We start from the raw sequence: 17,875 nt of genomic DNA on the forward strand, positions 1-17,875 counted from the left end.
TTTCAGATTTTGTGTAATAAAATACATGCACAATACCTTAATGTCTAAAAAATATGGGTTCATTGTTACAACTTGCTTCTGTAATAAAAGTGTTACATATTTTTGCTTTCTCAGCTCCGTATTAGATATTTTAATTTATGTTGTTGATGCACGATTTTGCACCAACTAAAAGCACATGTGAAATGTTGAGTTAGCCCCAAAGACACACGTGAAAGGTTTTTGAAGAATGGATAAATGCATTGAGAAATGAGTTTTTTAAAGTGGTTCGGATGCTAAGGAAGCAAATCCTACGTCCACTGATGTTTTTATTAATGATAAGGGTCAGGTCGCTTTAGATGACTGACTTTACACTGAAAATACAAGATATTCAAGACTGTCTTTCTAGATAGTGAGTTTTTATCAAGAGTAAAATGTGCGAAATCCCTTTAATGAGAGAGGAGCTCCCATTTTATAGTGGGATGCCTTGAGGTAATCATTATTGAATTACAAGTTGATGGGATGATCCGTGCAAATCCTTCGTTTAGAGTAATTCACGTGATTTGCTGCAGGTTGGACTTGCGGGGCATCCACAACTTCTATCTGGCCTGACCTGCACCCATTACTCTGATGGAAGCAAGCTATGGGTGCCACCATGATCACACGAAGCAGCGGCGTCAGAATGGCAGCGGCTCTTCCCGAGGCCTGACCTTGCGCACTTAATTGAGTGTCACGTCAGCCCTAAGTCCAGGCATAACATATGTGATATAAAGTGAATCATCATGTCACTTGTACTTGGTAGTTGGTATTCATTAATATGTGTGTTGTTACATAATTGCATATGATAATTATTTTGTTAAATGATATGAGATTTTTTCTCCTAGGTTAAATTTTGCTGGCCTGAGGCTTAGCCTAGGAGTCAAATCCATACCACACCCCTGTAAGAAATCATTTATTTAAGATTTATTCCATGAAAATGGAGGGTAACTTGAGTTAATGAATAAGAATTTTTTTAATAAAATGTATTTGATTTTTAAGCGTTTGATTATTTCTATTAGATCAAGTTTTAATTTTAATTTTAGTTGAAGGACAAAACTTATATTGTGATATGAATACACTTAATCAGCTCACAAAATTGCAGCAAAAAGCTATATATGTTTAAACAGCCTCCTCAACTTCAAATGATTTGCACCGTAAATGTGATTGATACATGCACAAGATTTACAGGCTGTTTAACTGCTAATTAAAGTCCCCCCACGAGTTGAAAAATTATGTATATATATATTCAACGAAGAGGACAAACTTTGAAAATTATGGCAAGAGGACAGTTTTCCATATTTTGGTGGCGATCAGTAGATTCGGGAAATGTATTGTAAATATCTAAATTAATAGTAATGGCTATTGGCAGTGTGGATCACGCAATGTCCAACATGTCAACTGTAGCCAATATCAACGTTTACTACTACTAGCAGTCGTAAGAATTAAGGTTAGTGCTGTTAAGCAGCTGGTCAAAGCAGTTTTGGAGTTGCTATTGCACGTCTGATTTTTCCTCTATTTTCTCCGCTCTGTTCCATCGCATGCCAGATCAAGTTAATAGTATTGGTTAGAACTTAAGAGGTACCTAAAATGTACCTCAAGTAAATTGATAATAGTATCGCTTTTTGGTTTGCGGAAATGCTTATTTGAGGGCAAGAAATCCCATTGACTAAATAAAATTGAATACAATGATCACCCTTTACGTTTTCATTTCTCACATGATCCACTTTTCATATTGTATAATATTGATACATAATTTTGACACCAACGAAATACACACATCCAAACTGTAACATGTGAAGAGTAGCAACATCGCAGTAGATCAATGAATGTATGTGTTGGCTCGTTTTCGGCACCAACAATTGTCACATGGGTATCACTATTTGATGAATTAATACACGTGATAATGGATATATCAAGTGGATAAATGCAAAGAGACTTTTAAAGTGGTTGGATGCTAAGGTAGCAAGTCCTACGTCCACTGATTTGTATTGATATTAGTGTGGGTAGGTGCGAGGGGACTGACGCATGAGAGTTATAAAAAGTAAGTGTTTTCTTTTACAAGAGAGAGAGAGTTGTTTCCTGTAAGAATGGCCGAATCCCCCTAATGGAGGGGTCTTCTTCCTTTTCAAACTGAAGCGTGTAATCATCATTAAATCCATGGGTTGGTGTGATTGTCAGGATATAATCCGGCTTTTCGTCCCATTTTCCTTTTTCCAGCTGACTTCGCACGACTTGCTGCAGAGGAATGGACGCGTGTGAGCTCCATATTATTTTGTAGGTCTGACGGGTGCGTGTTGCCCTGACGGGAGCAGGTCACCCTTAACGTGACTTTCCCACGTCAGCCCTTTATTTTCCGGGCAAACAGAAGCCCCCTAGTTTTTAAGGTTTGAGGAACGAGCCTTGGAAACTAAGTCACACTGGAGGCTTTGGTCGCTCGACCTGGATGGGGTGAGCTCGGCTTAAGACTCGCAGCGAACACGATCTCGCGCGATCCCTTGCCTAAGCGACCTGACAATCTTCATCCTAGCGACCTGGACTTGACGGACGCTCCTTTCTGTACCTTAGAGGTTCAATGACCTGGCTCTGCGCTGTCAGGCGCTCTGCATGCGTTACAGCGTTTGTCAGACATATTAAATGCGTGGTATGATGACCCGACGCGTTTTGACAGCATTGACTGTGTAACACATTTGAAACGACAACCCTTATACTGTCATTTAATGCGACGTGGGTTTGAAACGACGCCCCTTTTCACGGCATTTAATGCGAGTGGGGCGCATTTAATGCGGGGAGAGAGAGAACTGCCGTTCTGGTTCCGAGGGGTGGTAACCGTCGATTCGCAATCCATATAAAACTTTGTATTTTTCAGATGAGGTCACCGAGATTTCTTTCGCTTCGAGTGATAAACTTTTGCAGACCAAGAATCATTCTCTCCCGATCAGCGCTTTTCAGGCAACCAGAAAGAGTTTCGGCCCCAGCTCCATATACCAAGAGTAAGGTCTTTCCTTTTTCATTTTGCATTGGTTTGGTTGAACCACGGCGTTGGGTCTGGTGTTTCACCAGAGTCGCGTCGCCGTTATTGGATTCAGCGTGGATGGCGGCTTGAATCACTGCTAGGTTTTAAGTATTTGTCCTTGCCACCGCACGGGACAAACACGAAGGCCTAAATGACTTGTCTGTCAATGTTGCAGACTGGAATGGAACCGTCAACATCCAGGCCCGAGGAAGGAGCCAGCTCGTCCTCGCGGGGAGCTCCCGAGGACGCAGCTCTCGATGTCTATAGGTTCTCACCTCGAGGAATATGCTAGATAAAGAGGCAGTTCGACATCGCTCGGAGGTGTTCCTCGACCACACTAGGCCGTCACGGCGCCGACTGATGGCCTTGCCGCGATCTCTGAAGAGATCTTCAAGGGTGGAGGGAGGATTCCTTCCATCCTTTCATCAGGTCGGTCCTGGATCATTTCGAGATCGCACCAATGCAGTTGACGCCAAACGCGTATGTCATCGCTGTCGCGATGTACATCGCGTGCTGCGAAAACGGCTAGGGGAGCCTAAGCAGTGGAGCTCGGCGTCGCCTACTACCGAAGAAGAGTAGGGACAAGGATTCGTACTATTGTCTCGGCGACCACCTTACCGCGGAGATACACAGCTATCCAGCAATGCGGGGGGCCTACGAGACAAAGTTTTTCTTTTCTTTTATAACGGTCACTGCCATTTTAGGATCCAAATAGGTTCCTTTCGCTGGGTTCGTTATCTGCTTGCACGATCATAGTAACGACCTGTTTTCTTTTGCAGTTAATAGAACGACCAGCCAAGACTTACTCGCCAACCCGAACAGGCTCGTATCTTCGGGGGATGGGCGAGAAACACGGACGCGAGGAAGCTTGTGACAACCGCGAACCTACGGAAGTACGGTTTTTTCACCGACAAGGGTCGTTAGAACCCTAGAAGGTAAGTATGCTGATCCCTTTCTGGTCGTGAATAAATTCCCTTACTGACGAGCTTAAATACAGAGACCATGCCCCCAAAGGGTCCGGGCAGTCCCGCCGAGCACCATTTGTTTTTCCTCGATCAAGGAGGGAGAGGGCGGCCGAGGCTGCCCGTGTATTCCCGACAAAATGTTGCGAGCTTCTGCGCCTTCGCGCCTCGTCCTGTGCAAGAAGCGACCAGGACAGAACAGGTCGCTCAGGCACCTCCTGCTCACCCCAGAGGAAGGCTCGGCCAAAGGTCCAAGAAGAGAAACAGGTCCAGGTCGAAGAGTCTGAGACCGAATCCGAGGAGGAGCCTTGAGGACGCGCAAGAATCCAGGAGGTGCGGGAAAGAGCCAGCGAGCGAGGCGGTGACTGGCGACAAGGCGAAGGACGCTCCTGTTCTGGATCGTTGGGGAGTCTGCCGAGTACCTGCAGCCAATTGTCTATGGCCTGCTCGATTGCGAGCTATCGGAGTCGTACGGCGAATTTGCAGACATGGGCGACGACTGATGGCCACGTCGTTCCAGCATCTGAGCAAGGTAAACCAGCTGTACTTGAAATTTCATTTTGATTTATGTCTAACTCGTATCCTCGCAGGGGTTGCTTACGATGAGGATGTCCATGGAAAAGGGACGAGCGACCTGCAGGAGGAGGTCGCGAAGCTGAAGCAAAGTTTGGAGTCCGTTGAGGCGGAAAGAACCCAAGCGTTCGAAGCAGCGAATAGGTATCTGAACCAAAAGGACGCTGCTTAGCGAACAGTGGACTTCCAGAGGGCGGAGATCGACGGCGTGCAGAGGAAGTCAGAGAACTTCAAAGGACAACCGCCAGGCTCTCTAGGGAGTCGGAGAGAAAAGGACCAGGAGCTCCAGGCGACCTTCGCATGGGCTCAGCGAGCTGAGAAGATAGGCAGGCCTCCGAGCAGGAAAGGCTAGCTCTTGAGGCCGAGTCCAGGAGAGTCGGGTGAGGTCGCTTCTCTGATTGATGAAATGCAGAATCAGTCAGAGGAGCTGGAAGAAAAGGCCGCGGACTGGGCAATCGGGTCTATTTACTCCCTACGAGCAAGGAACCTGGATTTGGACATGTCCGACCTCCGGAGGGTTGGCAGGCGACCTTGCGGATCATGGTCGAGGAGGACGACTAGGCTGCCGCGGCCGCCCAGGGACCCGACCAGGCAGGTGGCTCTGGCTCGAAGGATCTTCCTGACCAGCCTTAGGCGTAATGAGTGTGCCTTGTCGTAATCGGGTTTTTGGACTCTTTTTGTTTGTAAATGAATGAAATCATCTTCAATTTGCAGTTCGCTCTTTTCATATATTGTGTGTACAATTTACAATTTGCGATTTACATAGGCAATGTTTACTAATTTTTCGTGCGAACAGAACACTATAGAACTGTTTTAAGCGAACAAAGTAATACTAAAAAGAAATTAACAAAAAATGAGAGCTGAGTTCAGGATATGATAGTACGGCCGGAGGTGGTCGGCATTCCAAGCTCGGGGTACTTTGGAACCGTTCAACCTTTTGATGGTAGGTCCCCGGTCTGATGACTTTGTCGACCCAGTATGGACCTTCCCAGTTAGGTCCTAGTAACCCGCACTCGGCTTTCTGGTTCCGAGTAGAACTTCCTTTAGCACAAGGTCTCTGACCGGAAGTCTCTTCGTTGACCTTGAGGAAGAATCTTTTGCTCGTGCTGGTAGGTGCTATCCTTAGCGAAGCCTTGTTGCGGTGCTCTTCGACCAGATCCAAACTTGCTTCATTAGTGCTTCGTTTTTGTCCTCATTGTACAAGTCCCTCCGAAGAGACCCCGTTTGACCTCTACAGGATCATTGCTTCACAGCCATAGGCTAGTGGAAAATGGAGTTTCCGAGGGGGAGGTCCTTGGAGTTGGCTATACGCCCACAAGACTTCGGGGAGGTCGTCAGCCCAATTTCCTTTGGCTGCCTCGAGCTTGGCTTTCAGAGTGTGCTTGATGGTTTGTTGACTGCTTCAACTTGGCCATCGCCTGCGGTCTGGCGACTGAGGCAAACTTTTTAGGATGCCCAGCTCGTCGCGAGATGCTTGAACTCCTCATTATCGAATTGCTTTCCATTACTGAGATGAGGGTGTGAGAATTCCATAGCGGCACACTATGTTCTTGAAACGAGTCTTTCAGCTTCTGGTCGTGATCGCGGCTAGCGGCTCGGCTTCGACCCATTTTGTGAAGTAATCTACCGCGACCACGGATACTTGACCCTCCTTTCCAACTAGCATGGGGCCGATAAGGTCGATCCCCCACATGGAAAATGGCCAGGGGCTAGACATAGTGATCAGCTGTGAGAAGGGGCTCGCGGAATGTTCGCGAACCGTTGGCATTGTTGCATTTTGACGAAGTTGTGCGCATTTCTTGGATTCGGGGCCAATAGTATCCCTGGCGAACAATCTTGTCGCAAGAGATCTGCGTGGTTACCGCAGATCCCCTCATGAATTTCCCTCATGATGTAGTCTGCTCTTCACGGTCACACATCGGAGGAGTGGGGCACTGAATCCTCTCCTGTACAGCTGATCCCCGATGAGTGTGAAAAGCAGAACTTACTTGTAGGACTCTTGCCTCGACTTGTCGCTAGGCAAGATCCCATCCTTGAGGTACTGGACAATGGGAGTCATCCAGGAATCTGGCTGAACCTCGTTCAAGGACTGTTTCGGTGAGCTGATAGTTGGAGCATTGACAAAACGAACAGAGAATGCTACAGGAGCCCCTGAATCTAGTGACGAGGCTATCTTTGCCAAGGCGTCCGCTATTGAGGTGTTCTCCCTGGGATCTGAGCGATCTCGAAGTGCTTAAACGACCCCAGAGAGACCTTAGCTTCTTTCAGGTAGCGGACCGTGTTTCTTCCTTAGCTTGGTATTCCCCTAGGATCTGGTGACGACCAGCATAGAGTCGCTGTACACACTGATCGTGGTTGCACCATTTCTTTGGCGAGTCGCAGCCCGGCGAGCAGAGCTTCGTATCGGACTCATTGTTGGTCGCCTTAAACCCGAACGGAGGATACCATGAATCCGAAACCCTCGGGGGCACCAGGAGAAGACCCGCACCGGCTCTTTTCCTGTTGATGACCGTCGACGTAGAGGTTCCAGGTCGACAGGTTCGAATAGTTTCTTGCCGACTCGCTAGACTGTTGCTCGCTTGGGAGATAGGAAAATTCCGAGATGAAGTCTGCAACACTACCCTTTGATAGTCGACCTGGGCGTATACCTTAGTCGAACTGGCTCAGCTCCATGGCCCTTTGAGCAGTTACCGAGGCCTCCGGTTTCTGGAGGACTGCCTGGAGGGTAACTCGTCTACATTGATTGTAGGGCATGGAAGTAAGGTCGCAGCTTTCTGACGCGACCATAGGGCAAAAGCTAGTCGCTCCATTTCCGGGTACCGCATCTCGACATCCGATAGACGCTTACTTGCATAATATACCGACCATGAACTTTTTCCTCTTCTCGTATAGAAGCTGCACTGACCGCGCATGAGACACGGACAGGTAGATGAGCAGGATTTCTTGTGGAAGAGGCTTAGAGAGGAGAGGTGGCTTCCCAAGATGCTCTTTTATACTCTGGAATGCCTGCTCGCATTCGGAAGTCCACTCGAATTTCTTATTGGCTTTCAGAACATTGAAGAATGATAAACGCGGTCTGTTAGCCTTGATATGAAGCGACTAAGTGCCGCTATTCGCCCATTCAGATCATGACCTATTTTTTACTGGTCGGGCTTTCCATATCTAGCAGAGCTTGAATTTTTCGGGGTTTACTCTATGCCCCGCTGATTGACCATATATCCCAAGAACTTTCCTGACGATACTCCGAACGAAGATTTGAGAGGGTCAACTCTCTTCTGTAGAGTCGGAGTATGTCAAACATCTCAGCGAGATGCGAAATAGCTCTGTGGCGACCTGGGATTTGACCAGCATGTCGTCCACATAGACCTCATTGTCCTCCGATCTGGTCGGAGAACATTCGGTTGACTAACCTCTGATAAGTCGCCACCCGTATTCTTGGGCCGAAGGGCATGACTTTGTAACAGTAAGCCCCGGTCCGTAATGAAGGTCGTATGTTCTCCATCTGGCTTATACATCGGGATTTTGTGTATCCGAGTATGCATCCATGAAGCTTAACAGCTCGTGCCCTGAGGTGGCGTCAACGAGCTGGTCGATTCTTGGCAGGGGGAAGCTGTCTTTCGGGCAGCTTTATTCAGGTCGCTGAAGTCACGAGGTCCGCCACTTGCCATTTGGCTTCTTGACCAAGACCGGGTTAGCAACCCAGGTCGGGTAGAGCCTCGCGAATAGATCCATTGCGGAGAAGGTTCTCACTTTGATTTAATGCGGCGTACCGTCCGGATCATTGCCCTTCTCTTTTGGCGAAGGCTTAGTTCACTGCTGACGTTCAGTGAATGACAAATAACGTCTGGGTGATCCCGACCATATATGCATGCGACCAGGCGAACATATCAATGTTCTCCTTCAAGAAGCTTACCAGCTCGGAAGCGAGCTAAGGTGAGACAGCTTTTGATTTTTAGCATTCGGCTCGGCTCTTCTGGATCAACCGAAACTCGGACAGATCCTAACCGGGCGCTCCGGGGGATTTCCTGAACTCGCGGATTATGTTTACTCCGCGGACAAGGCTGTGGCTCGATCCGATGATCGCCATAGCATGGCGGGGTGCACACCGAGAAATGCCCTTTCCTTTGTGGCCATCTGGATGATTTTACATAGCATTCGCGAGATGCGCTTTGCGACCCGCTTACCTCCTCTATCCCCGTTGGAGTGGGGAACTTCATTTGAGATGATAAATGGAAGTGACTGCCCTGAAGGTTCTCGCAGAGGTGCCCCAGGATTCCATTGAAGGCCGATGGACAGTCCACGACCAAGAATTCGGTACCCTAGTCACCTCGTCGTAGTCGCCGAGCGTGACGGTAGTTGGATCGTTCCATTGGGGATCAGGTGATCCTTGTAAAACCGTACAGAGGCATCGAGGCTGGCTTCAGGTCGGCTCGACTAGGTTCATTCTGTCGAAAGCGGATTTGAACAGGATGTTCACAGCGCTTCCGTTGTCTACAAGCATTCTGCAGACATTATGACACCCTATCAGGGGCGTGATTACCAGAGCATCCTCGGGAGGATGGTGCAGGCGAGCTGCTTTTCTCGCAGAAAGTGATTGGCTCCTCTTTTCTGGCTTTCGGAGGTCGCTAGAAGTATTCATTACTTGATCGGGTCGTGGCGCCCTTCGCGAACATATCTCTCCTGCGTCCTCGCGTGTTTCCCGCGAGGTGCAGACCTCGAAGATTATATTAACACTGTCGTACCCGCTGCGATCACGACGCTTTTTTTTCGCTCCCCTTGGTTTTCTTTTGGGGAGTCGTCAATGTACTCTTGAAGTACCCTTCTTGATGAGCTCTTCGATAGCCGCTTTAGAGCTCGGCACTCATCGGTGAGATGCCCATTTTCCCGATGATAACGGCAGTACTTTTGTTGTTTCTGGCCGTAGCGGGGGTTTTCATTGGTTCGGGCTACGAGCAGGCTGGTTCCTCGGATTTATCGAGGATGCAGATATGGACACATTCAAAGGAGTGTATTGGGTCCGTCGCGATCGCGAAGGGGGACAGGAGCATAGGACTCTTTCTGCTCGTAGCGGGGTTTTTCCCTTTTCGCTGACCGTCAATGTCTCCTTTGCGATCAGCTCGCCTATTGTCCCCCTGACCTGACATACTACTGGAAGTGCCGTGATCGCGACGGCGGAGCGCCGCCAGCAAATTCTCTATTCGAAGATACTTTTCTGCCAGGTTATAGAATCTGGTGAGGGAGGTATCGTCCTTAGCCTGCAGTTCTTTCCACAGTTCGGTTTGGGGCGAACTCCAGCTATTATTAGAGTTCGGATGGACTCCTCTGGTGCGTGAGCCCCTTGTTGAGCTCCCTGTGGAAGCGATCAATGTAAGACTGCAGGGATTCATTGTCTCTTGCCTTAATTGCTGAGGTAGCTCAAAGGCATTAAAAATTTCCGGTTGGCTTGGAAATGCCGCAGGAACGTCGTGTCATCTGAGGCCACGAACTGACGATCCCGCTGGGAGCAACCTTACCCACGTTTGGCATGAGAAGTCAGCGTCACGGCCAAACAGCGGCATTTCGCAAGGTTCAAAACCGGTGGAGCTCCATCAGGTGTTGATCATATAAATGATCCTGCGGATCATAGTTTCCATCAAACGGCCGCAATCTGGCATTCTGAACCCTGGTGGAAGTGGAGCAGCTAGCACTTCAGGAGAAAATGGGGACGTAGAGGCGACCTGCGCCTGTTCGTTTCGCTGCTCCCTTAACCTGTCCAGAGTCGCTGCAGCTCCTCATTTGTGGTAACGGAGCCATACCTGGGTTGTTTTCACCCATGCGAGCCCGGCCTTCCCGGTTGCGGTTCAGGAGAGTTCGGAGGTCGGATCCCTCCTCGCCTCGGCTGGTATTCCCAACCGCGCTCGACACACGGACTAGAGGCGTGTGAGGCGATGTATGTGCGGGGCATTTTCACGACCCTCGCGGTGGTAGGAAACCGCCCGCGAGGTATGGAGGCCACCCGATGAGAACGATCGGGATCGTTCTGTGGTGGTGATCGGAATCATCGGCCCTACATTTTCGGTCGGGTTGCTTGCGACGTGGTATGGGACAGCTCGAGATCACTTTTTCACCGAGTCTCAGCTTTGCCGACACCCTGCTCGGGGCGCCTTTTGTATTCGTAGCCCTTGGAGCGCCGTAGGCTTACTTTTTGCCACTTGCTTACCCTTGCGTTTACGCGCTGCAGTGCTCGCGGCACGGGCTATCGCCCTTTGCCGCGCTTTCGCGCGACCTGCAGGCGTTTTGGCGGTTGTACCGCTCGGCTGTCGTAGATGACATGCCTTGGTCCAGATGGTCCAACCTCTGGTTGACCATTGGAAAGTATTGGTCGAACCTCTCCAGGTAGCTTTGATGGCAGGGTCCGTTGCAGAGCTGCTGGGGTATTCAACAGCATTTTGCGAAACTGGAGGTTGGTGGAAGGGGTGTCCCTCGGGCTGGGGGGACTCCTTCAGCTGTTGGTTCCCCTGCTCAGGTTCAGATTGGTGGGCTATGTAGTAGTGAAGACCAGTAGGTCAAAGATTCTCCTGGAGGGTAGACGCTAAATCAGCCCCTCCTTCTAGCGCCAAACTGTTGATGCTCGTTTTCGGCACCAACCAATTGTCACGTGGGTATCACTATTGATGAATTAATACACGTGATAATGGATATATCAAGTGGAATAAATGCAAAGAAGACTTTATAGTGGTTCGGATGCTAAGGTAGAAAGTCCTACGTCCACTGATTGTATTGATATAGTGTGGGTCAGGTCGCGAGGCGGACTGACGTACATGAGAGTTATGAAAGTAATGGTTTTCTTTTACAAGAGAGAGAGAGTTGTTTCCTGTAAAGAATGGCCGAATCCCCCTAATGGAGGGGTCTTCTTCCTTTTATTTCAAACTGAAGCGTGTAATCATCATTAAATCCATGGGTTGGTGTGATTGTCAGGATATAATCCGGCTTTTCGTCCCATTTTCCTTTTTCCAAGCTGACTTCGCACGACTTGCTGCAGAGGAATGGACGCGTGTGAGCTCCATATTATTTTGCAGGTCTGACGTGTGCGTGTTGCCCTGACGGGAGCAGGTCACCCTTAACGTGACTTTCCCATGTCAGCCCTTTATTTTCCCGGGCATAACAGTATGTTTAGTCCCGTTATGTATTCGCTCTCCTCTTTTATAGAATGTTACTTAGCCAACTTCAAGATGCTCTTGATCTTGTTGTAACACATGGAGAGTATCAATAATCCAGGTTTTAACTTAATAGCTAAGTTACGATACATGTGGATTACCAAGGTGAGTTAGAACCAGCTCCATATATAACCAAGATCATCCATCTCATCTCATTCACAACTGGAAAAAGAAAAAAATGGGTATCATCCTTGCTATCTTTGCCTTCATTGCATTGTCAATTCTCTCTCTCCTTTTACGCTTCTCTTATCTCATAATCAAATCCTATTATGGCAAATCTTTCAGAGACCCTAGTTATGCACCAGTATACGGTACAGTCTTTCACAAGCTCTTCTATTACAACAGACTTTATGACTACCACACTCAAGTTGCCAGAAAACAACCAACTTTTCGCTTTCTTGCTCCGGCAGCAAGCCAAATCTACACGACCGACGTTAGGAACATAGAACATGTACTACAAGAGAAATTTGATAAATATTCAAAAGGTGGGTATAATCAACTTGTTATGAAAGATCTTTTTGGCCAAGGGATATTTAACGTGGATGGAGAAAAGTGGGGGCAGCAGAGGATGTTGGCTAGCCATTAGTTCTCAACCAGAGATCTTCAAGATTTCAGTTCTTCTGTGTTTAAAACAAACACTGTGAAGGTGGTCAATGCAGTTTCGGAATTTGCTATTGCGGGTGGGATCTTTGATATGCAAGTAAGTAATCTTATCTATATGTTTTCTTCATAATATTTGATTGCACATGACTACCTAATTAATTCTATAACAATATTTTTTCTTTTGCAGGATATGATGATGAAGTTCACTTTGGACTCGATATTTAAAGTCGCATTCGGAGTGGATTTGAATTGCTTGGATGGGTCAAGCAAAGAGGGGACTATATTCATGAAAGCCTTTGACGAATCAAATGCTTTAGTATATGGACGATACAAAGATCCATTCTGGCAGCTAAAAAAGCTTCTCAATATCGGTTCTGAAGCTTCTATTAGTGATAATCTTAAAGTTATTGATGGGTTTGTGAACAAACTCATTAACGAAAATAGGAATCTTCTCGCCGTACAACAAGATTATGTAAGCGTTATTTAGTGTGCTTCTAATACTATGAGTTTTAGGCATTAAAGTAATTCCTTCTAAATTTTGTTTTATGTTTTTAATGTAAAGAATCAAAAAGGAGACTTACTTTCAAGATTTTTGGTGGCGAGTGAAGAAGATCCGGAGAAAATGAACGATAAATATCTAAGGGATATTATATTGAATTTTATATGCGCTAGCAAAGATCCTAGTGGCACCACTCTTTCCTGGTTCTTCTACATGCTCTGCAAGAATCCTTCTGTACAGGAAAAGATTGTACAAGAAGTGAGAGACATCACCGAGAATGAAGGATACGAAGTCACCAACCCTGACGATTTTGTGGCAACTATTACGGAAGAAACAATTGAAAGAATGCAATATCTTCATGCAGCATTGGCAGAGACCATGAGGCTATACCCTGCCGTTCCCCTGGTAAAATTTTATTTTCATACATAAATTTGACTACAGGTTTTTACCATAAGTTTTCTCTAGACAATAATCTTGTATGTTTGCTATATCAGGATGGAAAATGTGCAGAAATTGATGATGTCCTTCCTGATGGGTTTAGAGTTAAAAAAGGAGATGGAGTTTACTACACGGCATATGCCATGGCTAGAATGCCTTATATATGGGGAGATGATGCTGAGGAATTTCGTCCTGAAAGATGGATTCAGAATGGAATTTTTCAACCCCAATCACCTTTCAAATTTGTCTCTTTTCATGTTCGTATTATATTAAGTTCCCTAGTTTCTTGGTTATTACAATATATGTGATCTGGTCAAACAAACTTTAATATATATATATATATATATATATATAATTCTTTCTATTTTTACAGGGTGGTCCTCGAATTTGTCTAGGGAAAGGTTTCGCTTACCGGCAAATGAAGATAATATCAATGGCCCTTCTTCGCTTCTTCCGTTTCAAATTAGCTGATGACGCCAAAATCACAACTTATAAGACAATGTTCACACTTCACATTGATGGAAGCCTCCATCTTCGCGCGATTAAAAGGAGAAGTTGATGGATTTGAATGTATCAAATCTAGAAAGATACTGTAATAATTTTATGGTTAAATCTATTTCAACTTGACACATTATGGCCCATGGATTGTGGTTGACTTAATTTACTAATATCTCGTTTGCCTATGATATTGAGTTACGACCACGGGATCCAGCACGATTTAACACGGCACGACAGATCACATTAATTTGTATACACGCTACCTCACTGTATCATAAATTGAATTTAGATATTTTTCTGACTGTTCAGACACGTGTTATATCATTCTTAAATCATGGAAGGGATCCACGTAATTAAATCTTAAAAGTACAGTTAAGGCCAAACGACTTGTGCATACCCAAAATTTACCGTAACGATAGTTGATACCCAAAAGATTTTGAAACGACAAATAAGTACCTTCTGTCATGTTCTGTTAGTGATTTTTGTTTATTAATAGTGAAAAGACTAAAATACCCTTCAAAGTTTCAATTTTAGTTTTTTATAAATTTAAAAATTTATAAAAAACCCCCTAGGTTTGCTAATTTAATTAAACACCCCCATATATAAAAAGTTTGTTAAATGACAAAAACACCAATCCCACCACCCCTAGTGCCAGATTCCGGCCCCATCGCGGAATTGGCGGAAAATTGCATTACGACACAGATCCATCTGATCTGGGTCGTAACATGCCGATCTTGCCTTTTCCGGTCAGATCCGCCACAGATCTGGCCGAAAAGGCAAGATTGGCCGTCGAAGCAGCAGCCAGATCTGGCCTTTTCCGGCCAGATCGTGGCTGATCTGGCCGAAAAAGGCCAGATCTAATGCCAGATCTGGCGTCGAAGCCGCAGATGGAGTTTTGCGGCGTGACGGCCAGATCTAGCCATAGATCTGACCTTTTCCGGCAGATCAGCCAGGATCTGGCTAGAAAAGGCCAGATCGACGCGTTACGACACAGATCCGCGGGTCTGTGTCGTAACGTAACTTTCCGGCCAGATACCGGCGGTGGTGGCGGGAATCTGGCACTTGCGGGTGGGGGTGTTTTTTGTTATTTTACAAAATTTTTAATATTGGGGTATTTAGTTAAATTTGTAAACTTAAGGGTTTTTTTAGAAATTTTTAAATTTATAAAAAAACTAAAATTCAAACTTTAAGGGCATTTAGTCTTTTCACTCTACTAACAGTAATAAACAGAAATTACTAACAGAACATGACGGAAAATACCTATTTATCATTTTAAAACTTTTTGGATATCAACTTATCATTACGATAAACCTTAGGTATGTGTAAGTCGTTCTCCCTACAGTTAATAACTAAATGTCAAGAGCCAGTGCCACAACTGAATTTTTTTTTTTGAACAAGGGATTGAATTCAATTTCCAGCTACCTGAATTAATACAATTTCCACCTACCTGGATTAATATTTTGAGATCTTAAAATATAACCGGATAAATTCTTCCCAATTATCAACCTAGATAAATCAAACTCGAAACCATTTACGCATGCTTAGAAAACAGTTGAAAAGCGTTATCCATCATCTTCATTTAGTGAGCAAGGTTTCCATGGATTTCTTCCTGGGTAGCCCTCTTTCCATCACAGCTTTAGCTATAATTCTGGGAGTTCTTACTGTTGGAATTCTGGGTAGAAAATTGAAGCAAAAGAAGAAGTATCATCCAATTGGTGGCACAGTATTCAATCAGCTCCTCAACTTCAACAGATTGCATCATTATATGACTGATCTTGCTACCAAACATAAGACTTACAGGTTGATTTCCCCTTTTAGAAATGAGGTTTACACTGCTTATCCTCCCAATGTTGAATATATTCTTAAAACTAACTTCGAAAATTATGGCAAGGTAAGCTATTTTCTTGACTCTGCATCAAGTATGTATCTGTTGATTTTTAAGATTTTCAATTCTAATTAACATATGGGCGTTCATTATTTACTACAAAAGAAGGTTCAAAACAGATACAACGCTCTAGATTTATATAAATTTTGCTTCTGTAATCAATCCTTTGTGCAGGGCTGGTATAATTACGAAATTCTTAGGGATTTACTAGGGGATGGAATTTTCACAGTTGATGGTGATAAGTGGCGTCAACAGCGAAAGTTATCTAGCTATGAGTTCTCAACAAAAGTTCTGAGAGACTTTAGCAGTGTTGTTTTCAAGAGAAATGTCGCAAAACTTGCTCAGATTCTGTTTGAAGCTGCAAATTCCAATCAGATAATGGACATGCAAGTGAGTTTCAATGTTCATACGCAGATTTTGACTTGCCTTTTGATGTAGAATATAAACTGAATATAAAATATTCATTCAGGTTCTGTTTATGAAATCGACCTTAGATTCTATATTCAAAGTTGCTTTTGGAGTTGAATTAGACAGCATGTGTGGATCAAGCGAAGAAGGCGACCATTTCAGCACTGCTTTTGATGATGCAAGTGCAATGACCCTCTTTCGATACGTTGATGTTTCATGGAAGATCAAGAAGTTTCTTAATATTGGATCAGAAGCTACATTAAAGAAAAAAATTGAAGTGGTTGACACTTTCGTATACAAGCTAATTCGTAACAAGATTGAACAAATGAGCAACCCACAAGATGATTCTTCTGTAAGTCAGCTAACTGACAGTTTATGTTTTTAATGTGAAGTGTTATGATATATAGAGCTGTGGTATGAACATGTTGTATATGGTGAAGCAGATGAAGAAAGAAGACATTCTATCAAGGTTTCTTCAAGTAACTGAGACTGATCCAAAGTATCTGCGAGATATAATTCTAAACTTCATAATTGCTGGCAAAGACACAACAGCAACCACACTTTCGTGGTTTATTTACATGCTCTGCAAGCATCCTGCTGTGCAGGAAAAAGTTGCACAAGAAGTGAAAGAAGCTACAAACGTTAAGGACAATACAAACTTTGCTGAGTTTGCGGACAGTATTACTGAAGAATCTCAAGAACAGATGTATTATCTTCATGCAGCTATAACTGAAACCCTTAGACTGTATCCTGCTGTTCCAGTGGTAAATAAAATTCTGACCACTTATATTATTGCTATGTATTACTTATATCCAATCCCACCATATGCTTTTGGTAATCTTATTTCTCCTAGAAAGAAAAATGATTATCCTTTTCTCCTTTATTGGCGTTAATATTATTGTTACCATCCTTATTAACATTCCAAAATTTGGTTAAGAGCCAATTAATACCATAATGTTTCCAAATCGAATCAATTTTCATATTTCAAAGTTACCTTTAAATTTGTTTTGTTTGCAGGACGCGAAGATATGCTTTGCCGATGATACTTTGCCAGATGGGTTCAATGTGAGTAAAGGTGATATGGTAGCTTACCAACCTTATGCAATGGGCAGGATGAAATTCATTTGGGGTGATGATGCAGAAGAATTCAAACCGGAGAGATGGTTAGATGAGAATGGAATATTTCAGAAAGAGAGCCCTTTCAAATTTACAGCCTTCCAGGTCAGCAGAATGTGTGATGGAATGGTTTACTAGTGGTGAGTCTGATTTTGCTGTAGAAACTAAACTAAATTTTTTGGTGGTTAACAGGCGGGTCCAAGAATTTGTCTCGGGAAGGAATTCGCGTATAGGCAGATGAAGATCTTCTCAGCAGTCCTGTTACACTTTTTCGAGTTCAAATTGAGCAATGAGAAGGCAATTATCAATTACAGGACAATGATTAATCTTCACATGGATGGAGGCCTCCATGTTCGAATCCTCCAAAGACGTGGAAGTTAACTTTGTATCTATTCTATTGTATATTAAGCAATGGACATAAAGTCTGCAAATAATCAAAAGCTTTTATTAGCTGATACTACAGCTTCTTTATGCTTAGCAGATTTGGTGGTGCCCTTTCATGACGCACTTTATTTACGCGCTGTTCTTTTATTACCCACTTTATTCGCGCTCTTTTATGTGTTTTTCTTTCCTCTACATGACCCACTTTTATCAGCATCTTAAAGCTGAGGTTAATCATGGGTCTTAAATCTTAAAGATCTAACCCCTTTTTGATTTGGATTCTGCCGA

General features: G+C 44.7%; 1 protein-coding gene and 1 pseudogene across 2 annotated transcripts; both read left to right on the plus strand.

Annotated features, from left to right (window-relative positions):
* The first annotated feature begins 11,937 nt into the window (after positions 1-11,937).
* Positions 11,938-13,290, plus strand: LOC116131142 (annotated as a pseudogene).
* Positions 13,291-15,344: 2,054 nt separating this feature from the next.
* On the plus strand, positions 15,345-17,683 carry LOC116131153 (cytochrome P450 704C1-like). Of its 2 annotated transcripts, none has more exons than XM_031416799.1 (6): positions 15,345-15,688; positions 15,857-16,072; positions 16,152-16,442; positions 16,531-16,854; positions 17,108-17,311; positions 17,399-17,683. In XM_031416799.1, the coding sequence occupies exons 1-6, from the start codon at positions 15,395-15,397 to the stop codon at positions 17,585-17,587; spliced, it is 1,518 nt and encodes a 505-aa protein (XP_031272659.1). In that variant the 5' UTR covers positions 15,345-15,394; the 3' UTR covers positions 17,588-17,683. The 2 variants fall into 2 exon arrangements, with proteins under 2 accessions (XP_031272659.1, XP_031272664.1); XM_031416804.1 differs by having other exon boundaries at positions 16,534-16,854.
* The last annotated feature ends 192 nt before the right edge of the window (positions 17,684-17,875 follow it).

The sequence above is a fragment of the Pistacia vera genome, unplaced genomic scaffold (genome assembly GCF_008641045.1).
Source record: "Pistacia vera cultivar Batoury unplaced genomic scaffold, PisVer_v2 Contig1066, whole genome shotgun sequence".
NCBI lineage: Eukaryota > Viridiplantae > Streptophyta > Magnoliopsida > Sapindales > Anacardiaceae > Pistacia > Pistacia vera.